This window comes from Bremia lactucae (assembly GCF_004359215.1).
Source record: "Bremia lactucae strain SF5 chromosome Unknown BlacSF5_NotPlaced_18_SHOA01000004.1_1233567bp, whole genome shotgun sequence".
NCBI classification, from domain to species: domain Eukaryota; phylum Oomycota; class Peronosporomycetes; order Peronosporales; family Peronosporaceae; genus Bremia; species Bremia lactucae.
The window spans coordinates 482,033-500,060 of NW_027152030.1; the positions used below are offsets into that span (position 1 = coordinate 482,033).

General features: G+C 51.2%; 10 protein-coding genes across 10 annotated transcripts; 2 read left to right on the forward strand and 8 right to left on the reverse strand.

The window, feature by feature from the left end:
- Positions 1-7,446: 7,446 nt before the first annotated feature.
- Positions 7,447-7,872, forward strand: CCR75_000118 (uncharacterized protein; the record flags this gene model as incomplete). The annotated part of the gene is made up of 1 exon (XM_067958226.1): positions 7,447-7,872. One exon carries the CDS (start codon positions 7,447-7,449, stop codon positions 7,870-7,872), a length of 426 nt encoding a protein of 141 aa, XP_067822002.1.
- A 472-nt stretch (positions 7,873-8,344) lies between these two features.
- Positions 8,345-8,694, reverse strand: CCR75_000117 (uncharacterized protein; the record flags this gene model as incomplete). Its single annotated transcript, XM_067958225.1, is given in 2 exon segments — positions 8,345-8,668; positions 8,683-8,694. The coding sequence occupies 2 exon segments, from the start codon at positions 8,692-8,694 to the stop codon at positions 8,345-8,347; spliced, it is 336 nt and encodes a 111-aa protein (XP_067821999.1).
- Positions 8,695-8,923: 229 nt separating this feature from the next.
- CCR75_000116 (uncharacterized protein) lies at positions 8,924-9,253 on the forward strand (the record flags this gene model as incomplete). The annotated part of the gene is made up of 1 exon (XM_067958224.1): positions 8,924-9,253. One exon carries the CDS (start codon positions 8,924-8,926, stop codon positions 9,251-9,253), a length of 330 nt encoding a protein of 109 aa, XP_067822000.1.
- An 835-nt stretch (positions 9,254-10,088) lies between these two features.
- CCR75_000115 (uncharacterized protein) lies at positions 10,089-10,478 on the reverse strand (the record flags this gene model as incomplete). Its single annotated transcript, XM_067958223.1, has 1 exon — positions 10,089-10,478. One exon carries the CDS (start codon positions 10,476-10,478, stop codon positions 10,089-10,091), a length of 390 nt encoding a protein of 129 aa, XP_067821997.1.
- Positions 10,479-10,512: 34 nt separating this feature from the next.
- On the reverse strand, positions 10,513-11,040 carry CCR75_000114 (uncharacterized protein; the record flags this gene model as incomplete). The annotated part of the gene is made up of 2 exons (XM_067958222.1): positions 10,513-10,836; positions 10,909-11,040. The coding sequence occupies 2 exons, from the start codon at positions 11,038-11,040 to the stop codon at positions 10,513-10,515; spliced, it is 456 nt and encodes a 151-aa protein (XP_067821998.1).
- A 10-nt stretch (positions 11,041-11,050) lies between these two features.
- Positions 11,051-11,242, reverse strand: CCR75_000113 (uncharacterized protein; the record flags this gene model as incomplete). The annotated part of the gene is made up of 1 exon (XM_067958221.1): positions 11,051-11,242. The coding sequence occupies one exon, from the start codon at positions 11,240-11,242 to the stop codon at positions 11,051-11,053; it is 192 nt and encodes a 63-aa protein (XP_067821995.1).
- A 442-nt stretch (positions 11,243-11,684) lies between these two features.
- CCR75_000112 (uncharacterized protein) lies at positions 11,685-12,291 on the reverse strand (the record flags this gene model as incomplete). Its single annotated transcript, XM_067958220.1, has 2 exons — positions 11,685-12,099; positions 12,194-12,291. The coding sequence occupies 2 exons, from the start codon at positions 12,289-12,291 to the stop codon at positions 11,685-11,687; spliced, it is 513 nt and encodes a 170-aa protein (XP_067821996.1).
- A 52-nt stretch (positions 12,292-12,343) lies between these two features.
- CCR75_000111 (uncharacterized protein) lies at positions 12,344-12,721 on the reverse strand (the record flags this gene model as incomplete). Its single annotated transcript, XM_067958219.1, has 1 exon — positions 12,344-12,721. The coding sequence occupies one exon, from the start codon at positions 12,719-12,721 to the stop codon at positions 12,344-12,346; it is 378 nt and encodes a 125-aa protein (XP_067821993.1).
- A 533-nt stretch (positions 12,722-13,254) lies between these two features.
- CCR75_000110 (uncharacterized protein) lies at positions 13,255-14,032 on the reverse strand (the record flags this gene model as incomplete). The annotated part of the gene is made up of 2 exons (XM_067958218.1): positions 13,255-13,652; positions 13,684-14,032. The coding sequence occupies 2 exons, from the start codon at positions 14,030-14,032 to the stop codon at positions 13,255-13,257; spliced, it is 747 nt and encodes a 248-aa protein (XP_067821994.1).
- Positions 14,033-15,556: 1,524 nt separating this feature from the next.
- Positions 15,557-16,023, reverse strand: CCR75_000109 (uncharacterized protein; the record flags this gene model as incomplete). Its single annotated transcript, XM_067958217.1, is given in 2 exon segments — positions 15,557-15,814; positions 15,832-16,023. 2 exon segments carry the CDS (start codon positions 16,021-16,023, stop codon positions 15,557-15,559), a joined length of 450 nt encoding a protein of 149 aa, XP_067821540.1.
- Between the last annotated feature and the right edge of the window lie 2,005 nt (positions 16,024-18,028).

Genomic DNA, 18,028 nt, shown 5'->3' on the forward strand with positions numbered 1-18,028 from the left:
TTTCGGTCGTAGAAAATCTTAAAGCCCCGGCTCAGGCAAATTCAGGCGTTCTGCTCGGATCAAAGGTTTGAGCCGAGCAGAACGAATTTATAGCAGGAAAAGCGTGAACTTCACGATTATGCCCAACATACACGATACCTAGTGAGTGGTATCGCGAGTTACTTAATTGATGAACAAGCAGCAGGTATGTGTTTATTAAGGGTCTTGCAGACGGTCCTGTCAAAGCTCATCTATTTCGGCTCGAATCAGAGATGCTTGATCAAGCAATCTCTGTAGCGGAACAGGAGGACTTTAGATACAGGCTTTCGTCTATTCTGGTGCTTATCGTCCAAATAGACGGCAAGAAAACGGAAGTCTAGAACCTGTATTCATTTTGTATGTGGAGAACGAGAAATCTTGCTCTTCAAGCTACAAACGATTGCAAATATGCAATTTTGTCAAAAGACGGGCCAGTTCGCCTATGAGTGTGGTGCCCACGTCCATCGCCTAGAAACACAGAGCGAAACGATCGACCTCGCGCTGAAAAATAGCGGAGGACGCAGATCCGACGCCGTGACCAAACTGCAACGGCGATGCGAAATATTAAAAATCGCTTGGGGTCATTAGTTGCGGAGCGCCCTACTACCAGCTACGTCAAAAGAATTCGCAGGTCCTTTGAAGAAAGTTGCTCCTCACACACAAGCATTGTGTGTAACTGCCCCAGGTGATGAGGTCAACTTCATCACCTTGAAAATTTCAGTGGCAAAAATTGCTGCTGAAGTTCTATATCGATTGTGGGCGACGCCAAGGCTGAAAGATCGCAGACTAAACTTATTGAGCGCGAAATACTTCTAACGAAAATGACAGTGCGCCAAGCAACCGGCGCATCTGTAACAGTGAAGAAACGTGTAGTTGGTATCCAAAACGTGTTCAAGGGTTAACAGTGCGATGATGATTTTATGGTTTCGAATTTAAATGACGAATTTTATGTCATCCTTCGGTTACCATGGCTCAGAAAATACGAGACATGCATATATTGGCAGCATCAAGCCGTAACGATGCCTGCCTCTCGTTCATCAGACGGCCATCTGATGAAGTCTTGAAGCTTCGAACAGCGTATGGATGTCCTACGAGCGAGTGCGATAGTCTCACTTGTGGTTCGGTCGTAGGCACGACTGCACACGACCTCAGTGTGAATACCCACTACACTGTAGAGTTAGATCCCTACGTCTTTGCACAACCACAGGCAGCGTCGAAGGTTGACTACTTAAATAAGCTGACTAATACAAACCAGGATGCTTGATTGGAAAGCAACATTTAAGGAAATTCCAACGCCTGTCTATAAGAGAAAGTGCGAAAGTCCTAGATCGACTGGAGAGTCGATCGTAGAGAATCTCGCTGTGGTTGCGCAACCACAGCTAGAGGCAGTTGGGGAGGATACTCTACGTATAAAAATTAAGAGAATAAGCCCCAATAATCTGCGGGGATAAGTCATCAGAAAGCTGCGGTCATAGGTTCCTAAGTACCTATAGAATTAACGTCTAAAAAGGAATTGAGACATAAAATGTCTTAGTAAACAAAGGATGAAGTGTAGGCGCTTGCACACTTAATGTGGTTGTACCTTCGAAGTTGACTTCGGAGATAACTGAATTACCAACACTAGAACTTAAAGGTTCTTCCGTGACCTGTGAGGTGCAAAGTCAAGCAGATCTGCGTTCTTGTCACAGATGACAACTGCGTGGCCGATATTCGGTCGGCAATAGTATTTTCTAAGAACAAATGGGTCCTCAGTAGCTCATCGATGGACGAAAGTATCCTTGATAAGAAGACTTAGATGGAACGTAGAGCGTTCCAATCCTAGAAATCTTTGAAGACATCCTTAATATAAGGATTCAATTGAAGTGAAGATGTATCTCCTAAATCCATACCGTGTGAGTTGCCTAAGGATCGAAGCGTTCGACACGAAATCGACCTGATACCAGGTTTGAAATACTGTGTCATGAGGCAGTGATCACTGCCTCATAAAAGATACTAGCGATCGACAGATTCTGTACAGATCGTTTCGCAGCAGGCCATGTGAGAGAGTCAACCTTCCACATAGCTCCACGCTACTTCTTGGGTACATCGTGGGTAAACACGGTGTACGCCCTAATGCGGAATGATCACGGAGGTCACCGACTGGCCTGCCTTACTTCGGAAGTTTATCTGCTTTGCGACGATCATAAATATATAGTGCCGCAGTTATGCCAAAATGCCAGTGCATATTTCTTCTTTGAAGAATAAAAATGTAAAAAGGCCATGAAATGCTGATTGTCAGCTTTCTTTGAGGCTATCAAGTAAAGCTTGATGCAATCGCCAGGAGTGGCGATCGCGGACCAAGGCAGACGATTTCACTTGGTCTGTGACGCCAGCGATTTTGCAATCGGCTGTGTGCTAATGCAATATGACACAGACGGTGCAAAGGGCGTCGTCAGCTATCAGTCGCGTCAGCTTCAACCAGCTGAACAAAATTATCCAGTGCATGACAAGGAGCTCCTTGCCATGTAATATGCACTGGCTAAGTTTAGACCGCTCATTGTCTATACGGACCATGCGTCCTTTCGCACAGCCGTAAACAGTTCACGTCTACCGCAAAAAAATGGCTAGATGGTTGTCTTTCTTTGCGGAGTATAGTTCTCCGTAAAGCAAAAATCAGGACGACATAACGTCGTCGATGCTGGTCTTTCGCGCCCGCCCGATTTTGAGCCGGCTGCGAAGATTAACAGTGAGCATAAGCCCACCGTTCAACAATCAACAGTGTGCATGAGCTGACTGTTGGAAAAGTAACTGGTCCGTCATCGAGATTACTTGGCGATGTTATAAGAGCCTATCAAGACGATAACGCTTTTAATGGGTCGATGGATTACCTTACAAATCCATCACGACAATTCTTGAAAGGAATGCCGAAATTGTATCAATCCGTTGAGGATCGATACACAACACGCAATGGGTTACTCTATAACAAAGCCATTGCTGGTGTCACCATCCCTACCCATAATAAATTGCGCTTACGCATCATGTATGAGTGCGACATGCACCTATAATTGGGCATCGTGGACGTGAGAAAACTTATCGCACGATAAGCCGTCATTTCTACTGGTAGTATAAATTTGTTCGAAGACACATACGTGCTTGCGAAGTTTTCAAAGGATAAAGCCCAGCGCTTCAACCCGTTCTCCCTTAAAACCTTTGCCTGTTTCAGCAACGGACTCACTCTTTCGAATTTTACAAAGCCGTTCACAAGATTAATAGTATTCATGTGTGTGATGATCATTTCAGCAAGATGTCTCATCTTGCTGAAGTCTCGGATTCGATCACAGCCAATGGCTGTGCACGTGGCTTTTTTGACACGATATTTCGACTCCATGTGTTATCTTGTGAACTGGCCCCAGATCGAAAACATCGTTTCACGGCAAAATTTCGGCAATCTGTGTTCAAATCGCTTGGAGCAAAGTTGAAAATGTCAACTTCTGGCCATCTTGAAACAAATTGTCAGACGGAACTCGCAAACCGTATCCCCGAAGAAATACTTCGCGGATTTGTCCACTCATTAACGAGATGGAGCGAGTTCTGTTGGCAGATATTGCCATTCACAATTCCGTGCATGCATAAACAAAGCATGCACCGTTTTTCGTAAATGGCTCACGCCATCCTATTATACCCATGTTATTTGAGCGTGACTCCTATTCAAAGAGGTAGTGTTGTCACGGGAGCGGTTATCCGGCTCCTCGTGCGCCACTTACCAAGTAGAAAGCAGGAATTCGATCAAGCAAAGAACAATCTTACTCTCGCTCATCATTTATTGACTCAACAAACGATGCGAATGATATCAATATTGATTCAATCAACATTGAAGAAGACAAATACAGTTATAGCGATAAACTATTGCTGACTGTGATGACGGCATTGGAAACAAAATATTAGTGCGAATAATAATGTTCTCACTAAAGAAAAGAATGAAATCTCCACAGTGCACACCGGGCACACCAAGAAAAAAATCGAGTCAGCAGGAGAATTTTTGCTGGCTAGAGAAGCATTGGTCTGTTTTGTACAGGACTCCATCGCTGATGCGGCGGACCGACAGGAACGGAACACTGTCAAAAATGACAGATCAACGTACTTCCATTTGAAGCTAATGATCATTTCCTACTGTCTACGGTAAACCTACCTACACATGTAGTGATAAATGTGGGCAGTAATAAATAACTGCCCAGGTATGTCGGCCCGTTTCGTGTACTGTACCACAAAAACAATGCGCACACGATCGAGTTCCCTCGTAGGATCGTACGCATCCTACGTTTATGTTAGACGTCTCCGCCATCACCGTTACACGGGACTTCTTTCGGTCCCGAATTAACGCACACGCCGAACTGGCACGGTCTAAGGCATCCGCCAACCTGAAAATTTCAAGCCAAAGTCTTCTTCTCACGAACAAGACCTCCCACTACATCGTTTAAGGATGATATCTCTTGACGAGATACCACCAGCTCGTCTTGAAGGGATTGATGTGTCCATTCGTTCGCCAGTTGATCAACCAAAACTTGCGCACGGTTTATCAGCTGTTGCGAGAAACACTGACGACACGGGAGGACATGATCCAAGTCACGATGGTGACTTGGTTTTGACGAATGAGGCAAATCCTAGTTTCTCTTATCCTCCACATCATTTGACAAATTCGAGTGGAGAGAAGCGTTTTGCAGTCGAACGCTTCTTGTACCACCATGCAATGAAGGGGTTTGTACGAGTTACCTCGTTCGTTGGCGAGAGTAACCATCCTCCTCGACACATGGTCCATCAGAGAGCGAGCGCTTCCCCGCGCTCGTTATAGGATTGGAGGCTCTCAACCCCTTCGCGCATCTCACAAGAGATGCGCATTCTCCAATGAGCCTCCTTGGAGTCATGACCTGCGCCCTTTAAGCAGCAGAGACATGAGTCCCGCCACGATAGGCAAGGCAAGCCTATTATTCTGGACAAACAGTTCAGCTTGTGGCGTGCCCCGACTACAGTCCGTTTTTCGATTCGTTCACGGAAAGCATCCAGTTTGTCAAGCCAGGTCTCTCGGCCTATGCTTTGGACATTCTGTACAAATGCTTTCCCAGCTTGGAACAAAGGAGTGGCATCCTTTGCCCGCCTACATGTGTACCATCGATGCGGGTAAATGGCATCGACGAAGAATTCTACTTCGTCCTCACAACACTTATGAATTCGGAATGAGTCGGACAACGAAATTTGGTATCGATCATTGATCATACCAGACCAACGAGTTAGGTTTGTCCCGCGAGGCGGAAATGACCATGTCGTCTAAGTTGTGTCAATAATGGCTTAGATGCTGAATATTTTAGAAATTAGTTACAAAGGTCACTCAGCGACAGGTCCTAAGCGAAACAGTGACAAAGGTGGTAATATTCATGCTTTTAAATGGTGCAGGCGGTCGAATTTTGTGAGAGGACATGCGCAGAAGGTGTGTCTACCGCCGGAGATCTGATGTTTGGGAAGAGCTTGAACGTAAAAGTAGCATGAAAGCCGCTGGCTTACGATGAGTCGTCAAGCTGGGAGTAGCATTCAAGCACTTACGCAATTCGTGTTGGTTACTCTTAAGTGACGGTATAAGTCTATAAAATTACAGCATTTTACCTAATTAAATTAAGTCGGCAATGTAGTTGCTCGTCGTAACCACACAACAAGGGTTCCTCGATGAAACACGACAAATATCGCTCGACAACTACACAAACGCTCTTAAAAGTGGTTAAACGTGGTTAAGTCACTGAAAAGATCGTACTCCGAACAGTAGTGGCTACAGCCGAGCCGAAATGCTCGCTTGTGTTTTTACGAAGATGTCTGCGGTAGGCCGCATTTTAGAAATCTAGATGATGTCTTGTTTTCGTTACGTATTGAGCACGAGAATGTCCTTTAACAAAGCCTTACTAAGACCGGTTCGTATAGTTTAGCGTGAGATAGGTCTTATGACCGGCACAAGATTTGGGTGACGAGGGAATGTCCTTTACTGCATAGTGTTTAATTCATGCAATAAGAGGAAAACAAAAGTACCTAACTGCACAGAGATTTTGTAACGGGCTAAAGTTGCATTAATGTTACACAGTCCCCGTTTAATACACTTGGTGTACTTAAGGTTATGGTCAATTACTAAATAATAGTAATTAGACCCAGCACTCGGGTGTGGTTCACAATTGTGACCAACCCTTGTGTATGTGATGCACATGGGTGCATTCTCATTAGGAGGGATGACGCCCAGTGTCATCCGTGATGACGGCTAGCGTCATCAGTTACGCGAGGTATCTAGAAAGATACGCTCACAATACAAATTAAATGTATTCTTTAGAGATGACATTTTAATTGGTAAAAATAGGTATTTATATTTTATTCTATTAAATATAAATCAGTCTAAAAACTACTTCCTACTTGATAAGTTCGCACGAGGAGCCGGATTACCGCTCCCGTGACGATACTTAGTGTGTTGGGTGAGGTCGCTTACGCGCCCACCACAACTACCTCACTGCACGCAAGAGAAGCAGGTGCAAACCGCTTCCTCGCTGTGCTAGGGTGTGTGCTAAGTAGAGCGTGGCCGCATTACGACGTGCCCGCCTACACTTGGTAGCACTTGAAATCCTTCCCACCACCCGCATCTCTGCGTGTAAACGTGAGGATGAGCCTCAATATTGATTGGGCTCATTTTCCCCACCTCTCCAAACATCATCAGGAGGTGGCAGGGCTTGTGGCGCAGGGACTTGGTGAACAAGCCCTTGCCAGGCTCCTGGGTAGTCCTCCTGAGCAGAATGTTGCTCAGTTGGAGCAGTTTGAGGCATTTGTGCTCGGACAGCGGAGGGCCGCGTCCGAAGCACAGGGCCATGCTGCGGCGGAGTCCTTCACTCAGACTCAGGATGAGCTGAGGCATGAGCAGGCTCGGAGCGAGGCTCTCAACAGGACTGTTGAGATGCTCTCTGCCCGGCCGCATCAGCCGAGGCCCATTCGGATGGACCCGCCCAAGTTCGATGGAACTGCGGCGCACACGATTGTCCACTGGCTTTTAGCCGTGGAGCAATGCGGTGTCGCCCAGCTCATCGAGGACGACAGCCGGATGGTGTCGTACGCCATGTCGCATCTGCGCGGAAAGGCCTCAGAGTGGGCTTACTCGGCGCTTATGGCGGACAGAAAGGCGTTTCCTACATGGGCGATCTTTAAGGAAAATATTCGCGCCATGTACCAGCCGACGTCCAGTGTAACCAGACGCGCCAGCTCGCGAATGCCATCGGTACTCGCTGTCCGTGACCACCGGTCATGGCTACTCATAACTACCGGTCATGGCCACTTGTGATCACCTGTCGGCTTCAGATTCAGCGATCCTGGCGTTCTGTGATGTCATATCTTTGCATCGATTGACTTCAACAGTTTGTTGCTCTGATCTCGTAGATGACCCCGAACCTCCTACCGTATAATGAGTTGGTCCGTCGGATGTATGCGAGCTACGCGCTGGTACATCAAAACGATCTGTCATGGACATACGCTGAGCGACGGGTCATTCGTGTCCTGTTCGAACCTCTCCGGGCGTCCGTTCGTGATCCGTGGAACGATCCTCCCGATAGTCTAGCAGATTCGCAACATCAGACAGCGGCCGACCTAAACGAACGTTTGGCTCGTCTTCAAGACGACTACAATCGAGTGCACGACACGACCGAGTCGCAAGCGTCTACGATCGCTGGACAGCTGGCCGACATCACCCGACTCCGTCAGAACAAGGCGACTGATCAAACCGAAGCCAAATCCATTCAGCAACAGAAGCTTCGTGATAAAAACGCTAAGTTGGTCGACAGCTCTTTGATACTGCAGCATAGTTAAAGCACGATGAACCAGCTCCCGCACAGCCTTTGTGGGCGGAGCGTGAACGCGACGACTTACGCATCCAACTTCACGCGGCCCAGCTGGCGAACGATAAAGCCACATCGTCGCTCGTTAGTCTTAGCAGATCCAGAGCTTGGCTGCCGTGTGCGGGCTTGAGGCTTCAGTGCCTGTTTAGGTTTCCGCTCTTGCTCCTATGGGACCGTCTGCGGAGAACGCTGACTAGCGGGCTCGAATGTCAGCTCTGCGAGTGGAACTCACCGAAGAGCATGATGGACTCTCCGGTTAAGCCGATGACGGCAGTGGCGCCAGCTGCTCTGACTTTCCAGGCTTATCTCTTCTTCCTTGAAAAGGCTACACGCTTGATCCCTCTCTCCGCACCCGCGTTCTCTTCCCGGATCAACTGCCAACTCTTTAAGCGCTCCGGATCGATCCATACTGGCACAGCGCTAACGCTGCATCCGTCGAAGCATCAGCACATCCTGGACTCGGACCATGTCGTCAGCTGGTGGGAGTGTCCGAGGTAAATCGCCTCGTGAGACTGCTGGCAGAAACCCTGTAACCCAGGATACATCGCCTCACCGCACTCCTGCTTCCGATTGTTGGGTGTCGGTTCCTGATCATGACGCATTGAGTTCAACATCTCGTCCTGCAATTTCCGGCGATTCTCGTCCCGGTTCGTCCAGGTCTGTGACTCGTCGACGTCGACTTCTGGTTGCGACGCGGCAGCATCGACTTCTCGTCGCGACGCACCGGAGTCGCCTTCTGGATATGCGGCTACCGGCGATACTCGCTTCTACATGACGGTACCTGCGACAACATTGCGGTCGACTCGCATGACAGCTAACGCGTCCTCCCCTTATCCAACCGATCGTCAACTGCTCCACCTCCTGCTTTTAAACATTCGAAGACGAGCGACAAAGTCGTGGCTACCGCTGACTCCCCGGATGAATCGGACGATGACAACGAATCCGGCACGACTTCTCCACGCAGACTTTTGGAGACGGTACCGACATGATCACTCGAATCAACTGCATTGAGGATGGAAACAATGGTCACCGTAACGCCGACGAGCGTTATCGCAACGACACTCGGTTCCCCAAGACACGGTGGCCGTTTGCCCCCCCAACCTGAGGACTACAACAGCACTGTCTTCGACGTGGAAGCGTTGGTTCGTCGAATCCCGTACTTCGCGACTGAGGCTTCCGATCAAAAATATTTTCCTAGCGCGCGGATTCCGGCATCGATGTTCGTGACAATCACCGGGAATCAATCCTGGAACCACGGGCTGCTCCCCTCACCGTTCACATTCGACGCGTTGGATCAAAACACTATAGCAACGCTGCGTAGATTCTGCCAGCGGTACCGAGACGTCAAGTAGTGCCACTTCTGGGCTCTGTGGGACCGAACGCACTTGTTGCATCTGGACAAGGATTTGGCGGCTTTCGAAGAGTAGCAACAACACCGTAACACCCGGAGTAGCCACCTTAAACAAGCGAAGACATTGAAGCGGATCCTGGACTTGTTGCAGGCGAACTGCAGCGTGGACATTGACGTCTTGCTGGACCTGTTCCGTCTTCCCATCCCATTGGAGCCATTGATAGCCGGTCCGTTCAGCTGGAGGGCTCGCACGCGGTACAGGACATCGAAGATCACTTGGAGACTATCGATAGACCCTGATCGAATCTTATTCTTGAGTCGGCTTGAAACCCACGTGTTGCGCCACTCGCTGTTTCAGAGTCGCATTCACAAGAAATCCACTCGCCCTGCTTGAACACCAGAGATGCGATGTACTAATAGCCTCTCAGTATCACCTTACTGACACTTACTCCTTCTCGATGGTGATAGCTCGTCGTTCCGCGGCGGCTGACGACGATTAAGTCGTTGTCGAATACCCAGCAACTGATGACGCGGTGCGTCGTCCAACAAAGCCAGACGGCTGACTCTGCTTCTCTCTTCCTCTTTCTCTTCTTTGTATAGTGGTAGTGAGCGTTCGCTTTAGCTGGTTAGCTGTGGCATTAGCGCACTCGTAGCGTTCGCTTTAGCTGGTTAGCTGTGGCATTAGCGCACTCGTAGCGTTCACTTTAGCTGGTTAGCTGTGGCATTAGCGCACTCGTAGCGTCCGCAGACATAACGTGCAAGTTGATGTAGCACGTAATATAGCGCGTGGGCGCCATATTACCATGACCTAGCCGGGTTTTCACTTGGGTCTACCTTCAGTTTGAGTGACTCCGTAGCGTCCGCCCGCCTTCAGCTTCTTCTCGTGCTTTGCTATCAGCGCAGCGCAGCTCGAGTCGTCTTCGTTCTCCCAAGTTAGCTTGTCGTAGCCGACCCAGCAAATCCGGTACTATCGCACTCGACGGCTGTATCGCGTGCTCTTCCGCCAACGATGGAGTGGTCTCGGCGACCTTGAACTCCTTCACCGATGCGTCTGGCTCGAAGCTGTCCTCCGGGATAAGGGCTTCGTTGAAGTCAAAACGTCCCGCATCAGGCGTCGTCAACTCTTCAGCTGGTCGCACTGGAAACTGTCGTCGGGCTTTAATTCGCGAGATGTGCACCCACGGGAAGAAGATGTACTTCGTCCCCTCAACTCCAAGACGCACCATCACGTCGTCTCGCTTCTCAGCGACGCAGAACGGTTCATGCCACAAGTAAGCGAGCTTCCCTGCTTAGCCCGGCTTGACGCGGTTCAAGTACAGCCAGACCCAGCTGCCGACCCCGACCGATCCGTCGTCTTCTCCTGCGCTCTCGTTCGCCTTGGTGAATACGCTCGAAGATCGCAGCTTCCATCAGCTCATTCGTGCGTGCACATGCGAACCGATGTTGTTTCTGCACTTGGATCTGCCACTTCTTTGCGTCGGTCCCGCCCACGCCCCGACCGGCTTTCGGGATTGCGGTCTTGAGAGCCGTCCGCGGCGTCCGACCATAGGCCAAGTACGCAGCCGACTCGTCACGTGCACGATTCTACGTTGTGTTCAACGCCAACGGAAGGCGCTCTGCGAAGTCGTCCCAGTCGCGCTAGTTCGAATCTTGCACGTATATCTTGATCGTGCGCGTGATTGTGCCGACCATGCGTTCGACCATCTTGTTGGCCTGCGATCGGTACGCGAAAGTCGCAATAGTGCGCATCTTAAGCAGCTTGCAGAACGCCTTGAAGATGTCAGACATGAAGCTCGGCTCACGATCGTGTCAGATGACTTAGCTCGCGCCATAGGCTTGGTACACTTCCTTCTCGTAAGTCGCTGCGACCCGTCTGCTCGTCTCTCGACTTGCTCGCGCGCACGATGTCAAACCCGGTGAATTGGCCGACGATGACCAGCAACACGGTGTTGCCGCGGTACGACTCCGAAAGCAACGGGATGTGATCCATTCTAATCATTTGGAACGGCTCTGTCACGCAAATATTCCCTGGCGACCGACTCTCACCAGACGGCTCGCCCTTGCCTATCGTACAGTCGACGCAAATGCAAATTAATTTTTGACGGTATTGTACATATTCTACCGGTAGAAGTGGTCGCTGACGCGCGTATAGTCCTTGACACACCCTGGTGCGCGTTAGCTCAGCTCGCGTGGTCGTGGTACAACACTGCGTCGTGGGGGGTCGACGGAAGAACGAGCCGCAGCTGCAACTCTGGGCCGTCCGGTGTCTGTCGCTTATGATGACAGACGAATAACAACAGCCCCATCTCGTCGAATTCGAAAATCCCTTCCATCTTGGCTACGGCCCGGGCTTTTTCCGCCGTCAGCGCTTGCAGATCGTCAGCCAGAATCTTCTTCAGCGCGTGGATCCAACGTTACTTATTTTGGGCCCGTCAGTTGCGGTCTTGTCTCGCTACCACGATCGACGCGGAATTGTCCTGCAATGCCAGTGCTGGTACGGCTGTCAGATCGACTTGTTCAATTTGTGCCCGTGCGGCCTTCCTCTTCCCCGACATGTCGCGAACACGTTTGAGAGTGGCGGTGTTTCTTACTTCGTGAAGATTTCGTGGAGACGAGATCAGCGTGACAAGATCGGCAAAATTAGCGCTCTCGACTTTCTCCCCGTAGCGACGTTGCGTCGCTTTGCCAGCCAAGAAGTCGGCCGCTCGTTGAACTCGCACTTCGCGTGGACGAGCTCGTACGACTTCAGCCTCTTTAGTGTTGCGTTCTCCTTGATGCAGGGTAGCTGCAGCCACGGCGCATTGATGGTATGATTGCTTCTGAGTTGCTGGATGGCGACGTTCGAGTCTCCATCAACAGCGATGTTGACAGCGGAGATAAATATTCAGTGCTCGACTTCGTTCACCGTCGTATCTTCAACCCATTGTGAGACGGCATTTACGACTTTCTACTCTGGAACTCGCCAGAGTACTGCGCGAAATGCACCATCGACTCTTTGCCATTTGGCCGATCCGCCGAATATGATAATTTAGCGTGCATGCTTGCCACCGATACGCGGTAACGCGCACGTTTTTTTTGCCTTAGGCCAACCCTACTTCGAGCGGATGCCCTCGAGCGCTTCATCGACTGCGTGCCGTGACGATGCATGCTGCCAGCAACTCGACGATTCGTTTTTGCTCTTGGATTCCCTCTCGATCGTCAATGGCAACGGTGGCAGCATAGCTGCCCATTGCAGCACCCGGCCTGGCGCACGGTTCACATTGAACAGCCACGACATCGCCGAATGATGTGTGGTCACGCGTGGCGGGCATTCGACGACTATCAGTCGACATGTTTGAGTCATGCATAGAAGAGCCGGTATTTCCTTCTCCGCGAGGGCGTATCGTACTTCGCCGTCTTTCAAGACGCGGCCGGCGAAGCTTACAGGCATCAGCGTTCCGTCGTGCTCCTGCTTCAGCGACACTGCCATGGCCAAGTCGTTGGCGTAAATAACGATCGTGATCGTCTTTTCCGGTTTGAAGTTATGCAGGACAGGTGCTTCGACGAGTCAGCGCTGAAGCTCTTTGAATGCGGCACGTGAGCGTGGCATCTGCCCCGGGTTGACGTCTTCGTTGCAAAACTCGTCGTCTGTGAGCTCGTAAAGCGACGCCGCAAACACCGGCATAAATGGCTCATCGACAACGCGCTGTACGAGATCTTGAAGCTCAGCCCCGACTAAGACGGTGCGCCGACCGCTGACGTCTTTGCCGACGGTGTGCCGGCAACGCGGAGCGATGCATCGATCCTCCGCCGCCGCTCGTACATCGACGACCCTGTTCGGATCGGAAACGTGAGACCAGCTGTGCAAGCTGCTGGAACGGCTGATGCAGACTTGCGAAGAGTGGAGCCTGTCAATAAGCGTTCCCAAGTGTGTTTTCGGCAAGCTGCAAGTAGAATGCCTGGCCAAAAAGCAGCGCTGAAGGTCTCCAGTCCAACCCGAAGAACTTGGAAGTTTTGGCGACGTTAGAGTTCCCGAAGACGCTGACAGACGTCCAGTTGTTCCTCGAGTCGTTGAACAACAATCACAAGTTCATTGAAGACGTATATCTGCAGCGCGTTCTTGAGTCCGAACGGCACCCGCGTCCACTCGTACAGCCCGAACGGCGTGACGAACGCAGAGATTCGCTTGGAACGCGGCGTCATCGACACAACCCAGAAGCCGCTCGCCATGTCGAGGCAGCAGAACCAGCACATTGCCAACAGGTCTTCCAGCAAGTCGTTACTAAGAGCCTCGTCAATTCGTTCACGACTCGGTAGTTGACGCAAAGCCGGATACCGACTTTGTTCTTCTTGGAAACGATGACGATCGGTGAGGCCCACGGAGACGTCGACGGTTCGATGATCCCGGCGTTCAACAGGCCCTTCAGCTGCTCAATTACTTGCTTGGTGTACTGCGGCGGGACTTTGTGAGCCTTCTACGCGATCGGACGCGCGTTGCCGACGTCGATGTCGCATGACTCGCCTCTTGCAGGCGGCAAGAGTGCGCTGCCTTTTCCATGCAGAGATGCCGGCGTCTCAAGATGATCGCGCGCATCTTTGCGGTCTCCTTTTCCGACTTGACGCCAGGCTCGCCGACTTGGAAGTCGGCCTCCACGACTTCTCCGTCTTCTTCCGGCTCTGGGATGAGAGCCACCTGGTTTTGCAGGTCTTCGGCGTTCGGCAAGCTCTCTTCCTTCAAGTACACAATGTCGTCCAAGTTTGACTGGTTGACCGCGAGTTCGGCAGCTCGTGTCACTTGCATGATGATCGGTCGTCGCCGTTGCGTCGTCGGGCGCGGACGGAGTCAGCTGCGCTAGCACCTCGTCGGCTGGTGCCACAGCCTCGTCGGACTGACGTGATTGTTGCTCTACTTTACTCCACGCTTGCCCCATCTCGTGACGTTGAACCTTTGTCCTGCTGAGATATTGTTAGATGTCGCAAGATCTTTGATGGAGTGCGGTACGTCTGCTTTTCCACTGTCGGAGGTGCGGCTGCTTCGTACTCCTCACGATCTATCTCCCTTCTCCTGATCATGACATCTTCCGACGTAGCATCGTACGCTAACTTCCGCCACTCTTTGTGCTTATACGATTCAAACGAAACATAGCTCGGACGTTTGGAGCTTCCGTGTCGTTGAGCCACATGCCGATTGTATCGTGAAACGACAGCCGGACGCTCCAGCTTCCGATGTTGGTGATGCGAACCGCCGTCGGCACTTGATCCGGGACTCGCACGATCTCCGACACCCAGTCGAGCCCGCCCGTGACCCAGAGCTTCTTGTTTTTCACGTGCTCAAGCCGCGCATCGTGCCAGCGAGACGTCTTTCCTCAGCTGTACGGCACGGTGTGACGGCCACTCTACGCTGCCCCTCGACCCTCTAAGCGCAGTGGACTTCATCTGGAAGACATGTTAACCCCTTTGCCAAGTCGAGTCGAACAGGATCGCGTCCCACGCGCCCAGCTTCGACTCCCAATAGTCGAACTTGTACGCGTAATCTCGCGCGAGTGTGACCTTCAAGCGGGCACCTCTTACCGTATGACACACTTCGCCACCGACTCCTACGGATTCCAGCGTCTGTGTCGTATCGATCGTCAATTCTGCTTTGCACAACAACAAAAACAGAGTTGATGATCGACACTCTGGCGCCGGTGTCAATCAGGATTCGCGCACGCCGATCCTCGATGGCGGCGCGGACGATGGCTGTCGAGAAGTCCTTCTTTGGGTGACTCTCCGAGGAGCCTCTCTTCTCGCCGGGCGTCAACACAAGCGTTTGCACCCGAGGACGGCGGTTGTAGCCGTCTCTTGGTGCTTCTTCATCTTCTTTCTAATCTCCGATAATAAGTCAGCAGACAAAGATGAAGAAGACGAAGATGAGAAGGCCAAGAGTACGTGGTTATTACGGTTCGCCACCTCCTTCGCTCTGGTCTGGTCTTCGACGAGTTCGAAGACGTAGACTGGTGGCCGCTCGTTGCGCTCTGCCTGCCAAGGTAGCAAGCGTCCTAGTTTAACGTCTTAGTGACGGACTGGGGGGAGATTGGGGTGCTTGACTTGGTCCAACCAGTCCTTGAGCGCCTTCAAGGTCGCGGCTTGCGGGCACTCGCGTGGTCATATAGCTCGTCGCAGCACGTGCGCCGCGCGAGGCACTTCTCCGTCGGGTATCCGCGACCACAGTTGCCGCGCTTCATCTTTGCCCAGCAGTCAATTTCTTTGTGGGGCTTGCCGCAGTGCGAACAACGGATGTGATCTTCGTTTAGAGCGTCGACACTCTTGTATCCATCGGCCTGAATCACCAAGATCTTCTCCCGCGTGCGTAGTACACGTTGTTCTTTGCGCGACGCGACGACCTTCCGTATATGTCATCGTCCGAGTCATCGTCGCTGTTGTCGCTCTGGTCGTCAACCAAGCCGATGTCGCGCGATGTCACCGCTGCCAAACCCTTGCAACCGTCGGACTTAATGCGCAACTTGTCGTTGTCGAGACGGTTCTGATACTCCTCCTCGTTCCGCTCGATGTTCTTGAGCGTCGTCTTCGACGCCTTCCAGCACTAGAGCCGCGAGTGACTTGCGAAGGTCGTCGTCTCCAACCGAGATGAAAGCGGTCGACATGGGTCATGGCTTCTTCTTCGCCTGACAAGTAGTCGACACTGGCCTTTCTCGCGACGTTGTCGAGACGGTACAAGTATGCGATGACGTCTTCGTCAGAACGATGGACCATCGCGAAATACATCTGCATGTACGATGTCGAGCCGTCCATGAACTCCTTGCGGAACTCTTCTTTAAGCCGAGTCCAGCTCTTCGAGATCTTGGGCCGCAACGTCTTGTACCAGCTGTTCAGAGAAGCACAGGCACTTTTTTGGATTAGCTGACTGCGGCGAAACGCCGTGCGCGTGGACTTGTGTCAGTCGCGCGCAATCGACGCCTTCCACTTCCCCGTAAACGTTTTCAACTCGCTGGTGTACGAGAGGTAGACTTGAGCTGTGGCGATCCTCTTCGACGCTGGCGCTCGGTCTTTCGCGTTTTCCATCGATACGCCGTCGTCCGCCGTCTTCCTGGGCTTCTTCGACTCGACCGATGCGACGTCCTCTTCAGCTTTCTTTGGCTTCGTCTTGGACTTCACCGACGCTTTGTCGCTTTTTGTCTTTTTGAGCTGGGGCTACTTCTTCGTCAGGCCTTCGCTCGGGCGGAACTTGTAGAATTTGGGCCAAAGACTATTGGCTTCGGCGTCAGTACCTTCGACGGGATCCTCGCTAAATCGGGAAAATACGCCCAAGCGATTTTCCCTGAGCCTTCCATGATAAAAAGACGCCATAAAAATAATGTGCGTCTACAAGAGCGCGCTCTAGGAGCGACGCTCTTGGCCCGTTTGTATGAGGCTATTTAGATGAAGGGGGCATCTTTGGAATGCCACCCGTCGCATAGCCACGTTCTAAACGACTGGCTTGTGACACCGACTGAGCACGTTCACGTTACGCCGCCGGAGCTTTAGGCTCCGAATCCTCTATGTCAGAACCATTATGGATTATAGTCTAAGCACAAGGCGTTGTGGTTATACCCAACGGAGAAGAGGCTGCGCCTTTATTGGCAGCGCTCTCATTACCTGTCGCTGCGCTTTCCAGCGCAGACGACGAGACAGCATCTGTAAATGTTGCTGTCTCCATCTTGTGAGCCATGAGAGAAGTTTGGATGGGCAATAATGCGCCATCATCCTTCCTCATGAGCTCAATGTCCGCATCGCTACTATGAGGTGACGGCAACAATGTCGACTCATTGTCGTCGACAACGAGCGACGGATCAGCATCATCACTGTAAAAGTGGGATGGATCCTTCAGCCCTGTTAATGCGACAGCAGCAGTAGTCAGCGTTTCGACAAAGGCATTAGACACTGCCGGCGTGTTAACGCGGCGCGTGCGCTTAGAGCGAAGTTGAGTGGGCGTCTTCGCAGACGACCCACCAACGTGGCCCCTTTTCGGTTGCATCTTTGGCGCCGTGTATGTGAACACAGGTCGCTAGAGTGATTAAATGAGCTACCGGCGCGATAAGCTGCTCAAGTTTCCTCGTATCTCTTTGACGAATTTAAAATGTAATTTTTTTTCTTGAGGGGGGGTGTATGGGGCTAAAGTTGCTCTAATATTACACAGCCCCCGTTAAGTACACTTGGTGTGCTTAAGGGGATGGTCAATTATTTAAATAATGTAATAAGACCCACCTATCGGGTGTGGTTCACATTTGTGACCAACCCTTGTGTATGTGATACACATAGGTGCATTCACATTAGGAGGGATGACGCCTAGCGTCATCCGTTACGCGAGGTATCTAGAAAGATACGCTCGCAATACATATTCAGCGTTATCTATAGAGATGACATTTTGATTCGTAAAAATAGGTATTTATATTTAATGCGATTAAATATTAATCAGTCTGAACTACTTCCTACTTAGTAAGTGCGCACGAGGAGCCGGATTACCGTTCCCGTGACGACACTTTACTAGAGTACTTTGCGTTGGGTGAGGTCGCTACACAACTACCTCAGTGCACGCAAGAGAAGCCTGTTTAACCGCTTTTTCGCTGTGCTAGGGTGTGTGTCGAAGTAGAGTGTGGCCGCATTAAGATGTACCCGCCTAGAGATGTACTGTCATTTCGGCATAATTGCAGGAGTACTTGTGCAAGCACGCCGCTAAGCCGAGAAACTTTCGACGTACCTTAACATTGACTGGCACAGGGCAGTCGGTGAAGGCCTTGACCTTTTCCGCATCAGGGCG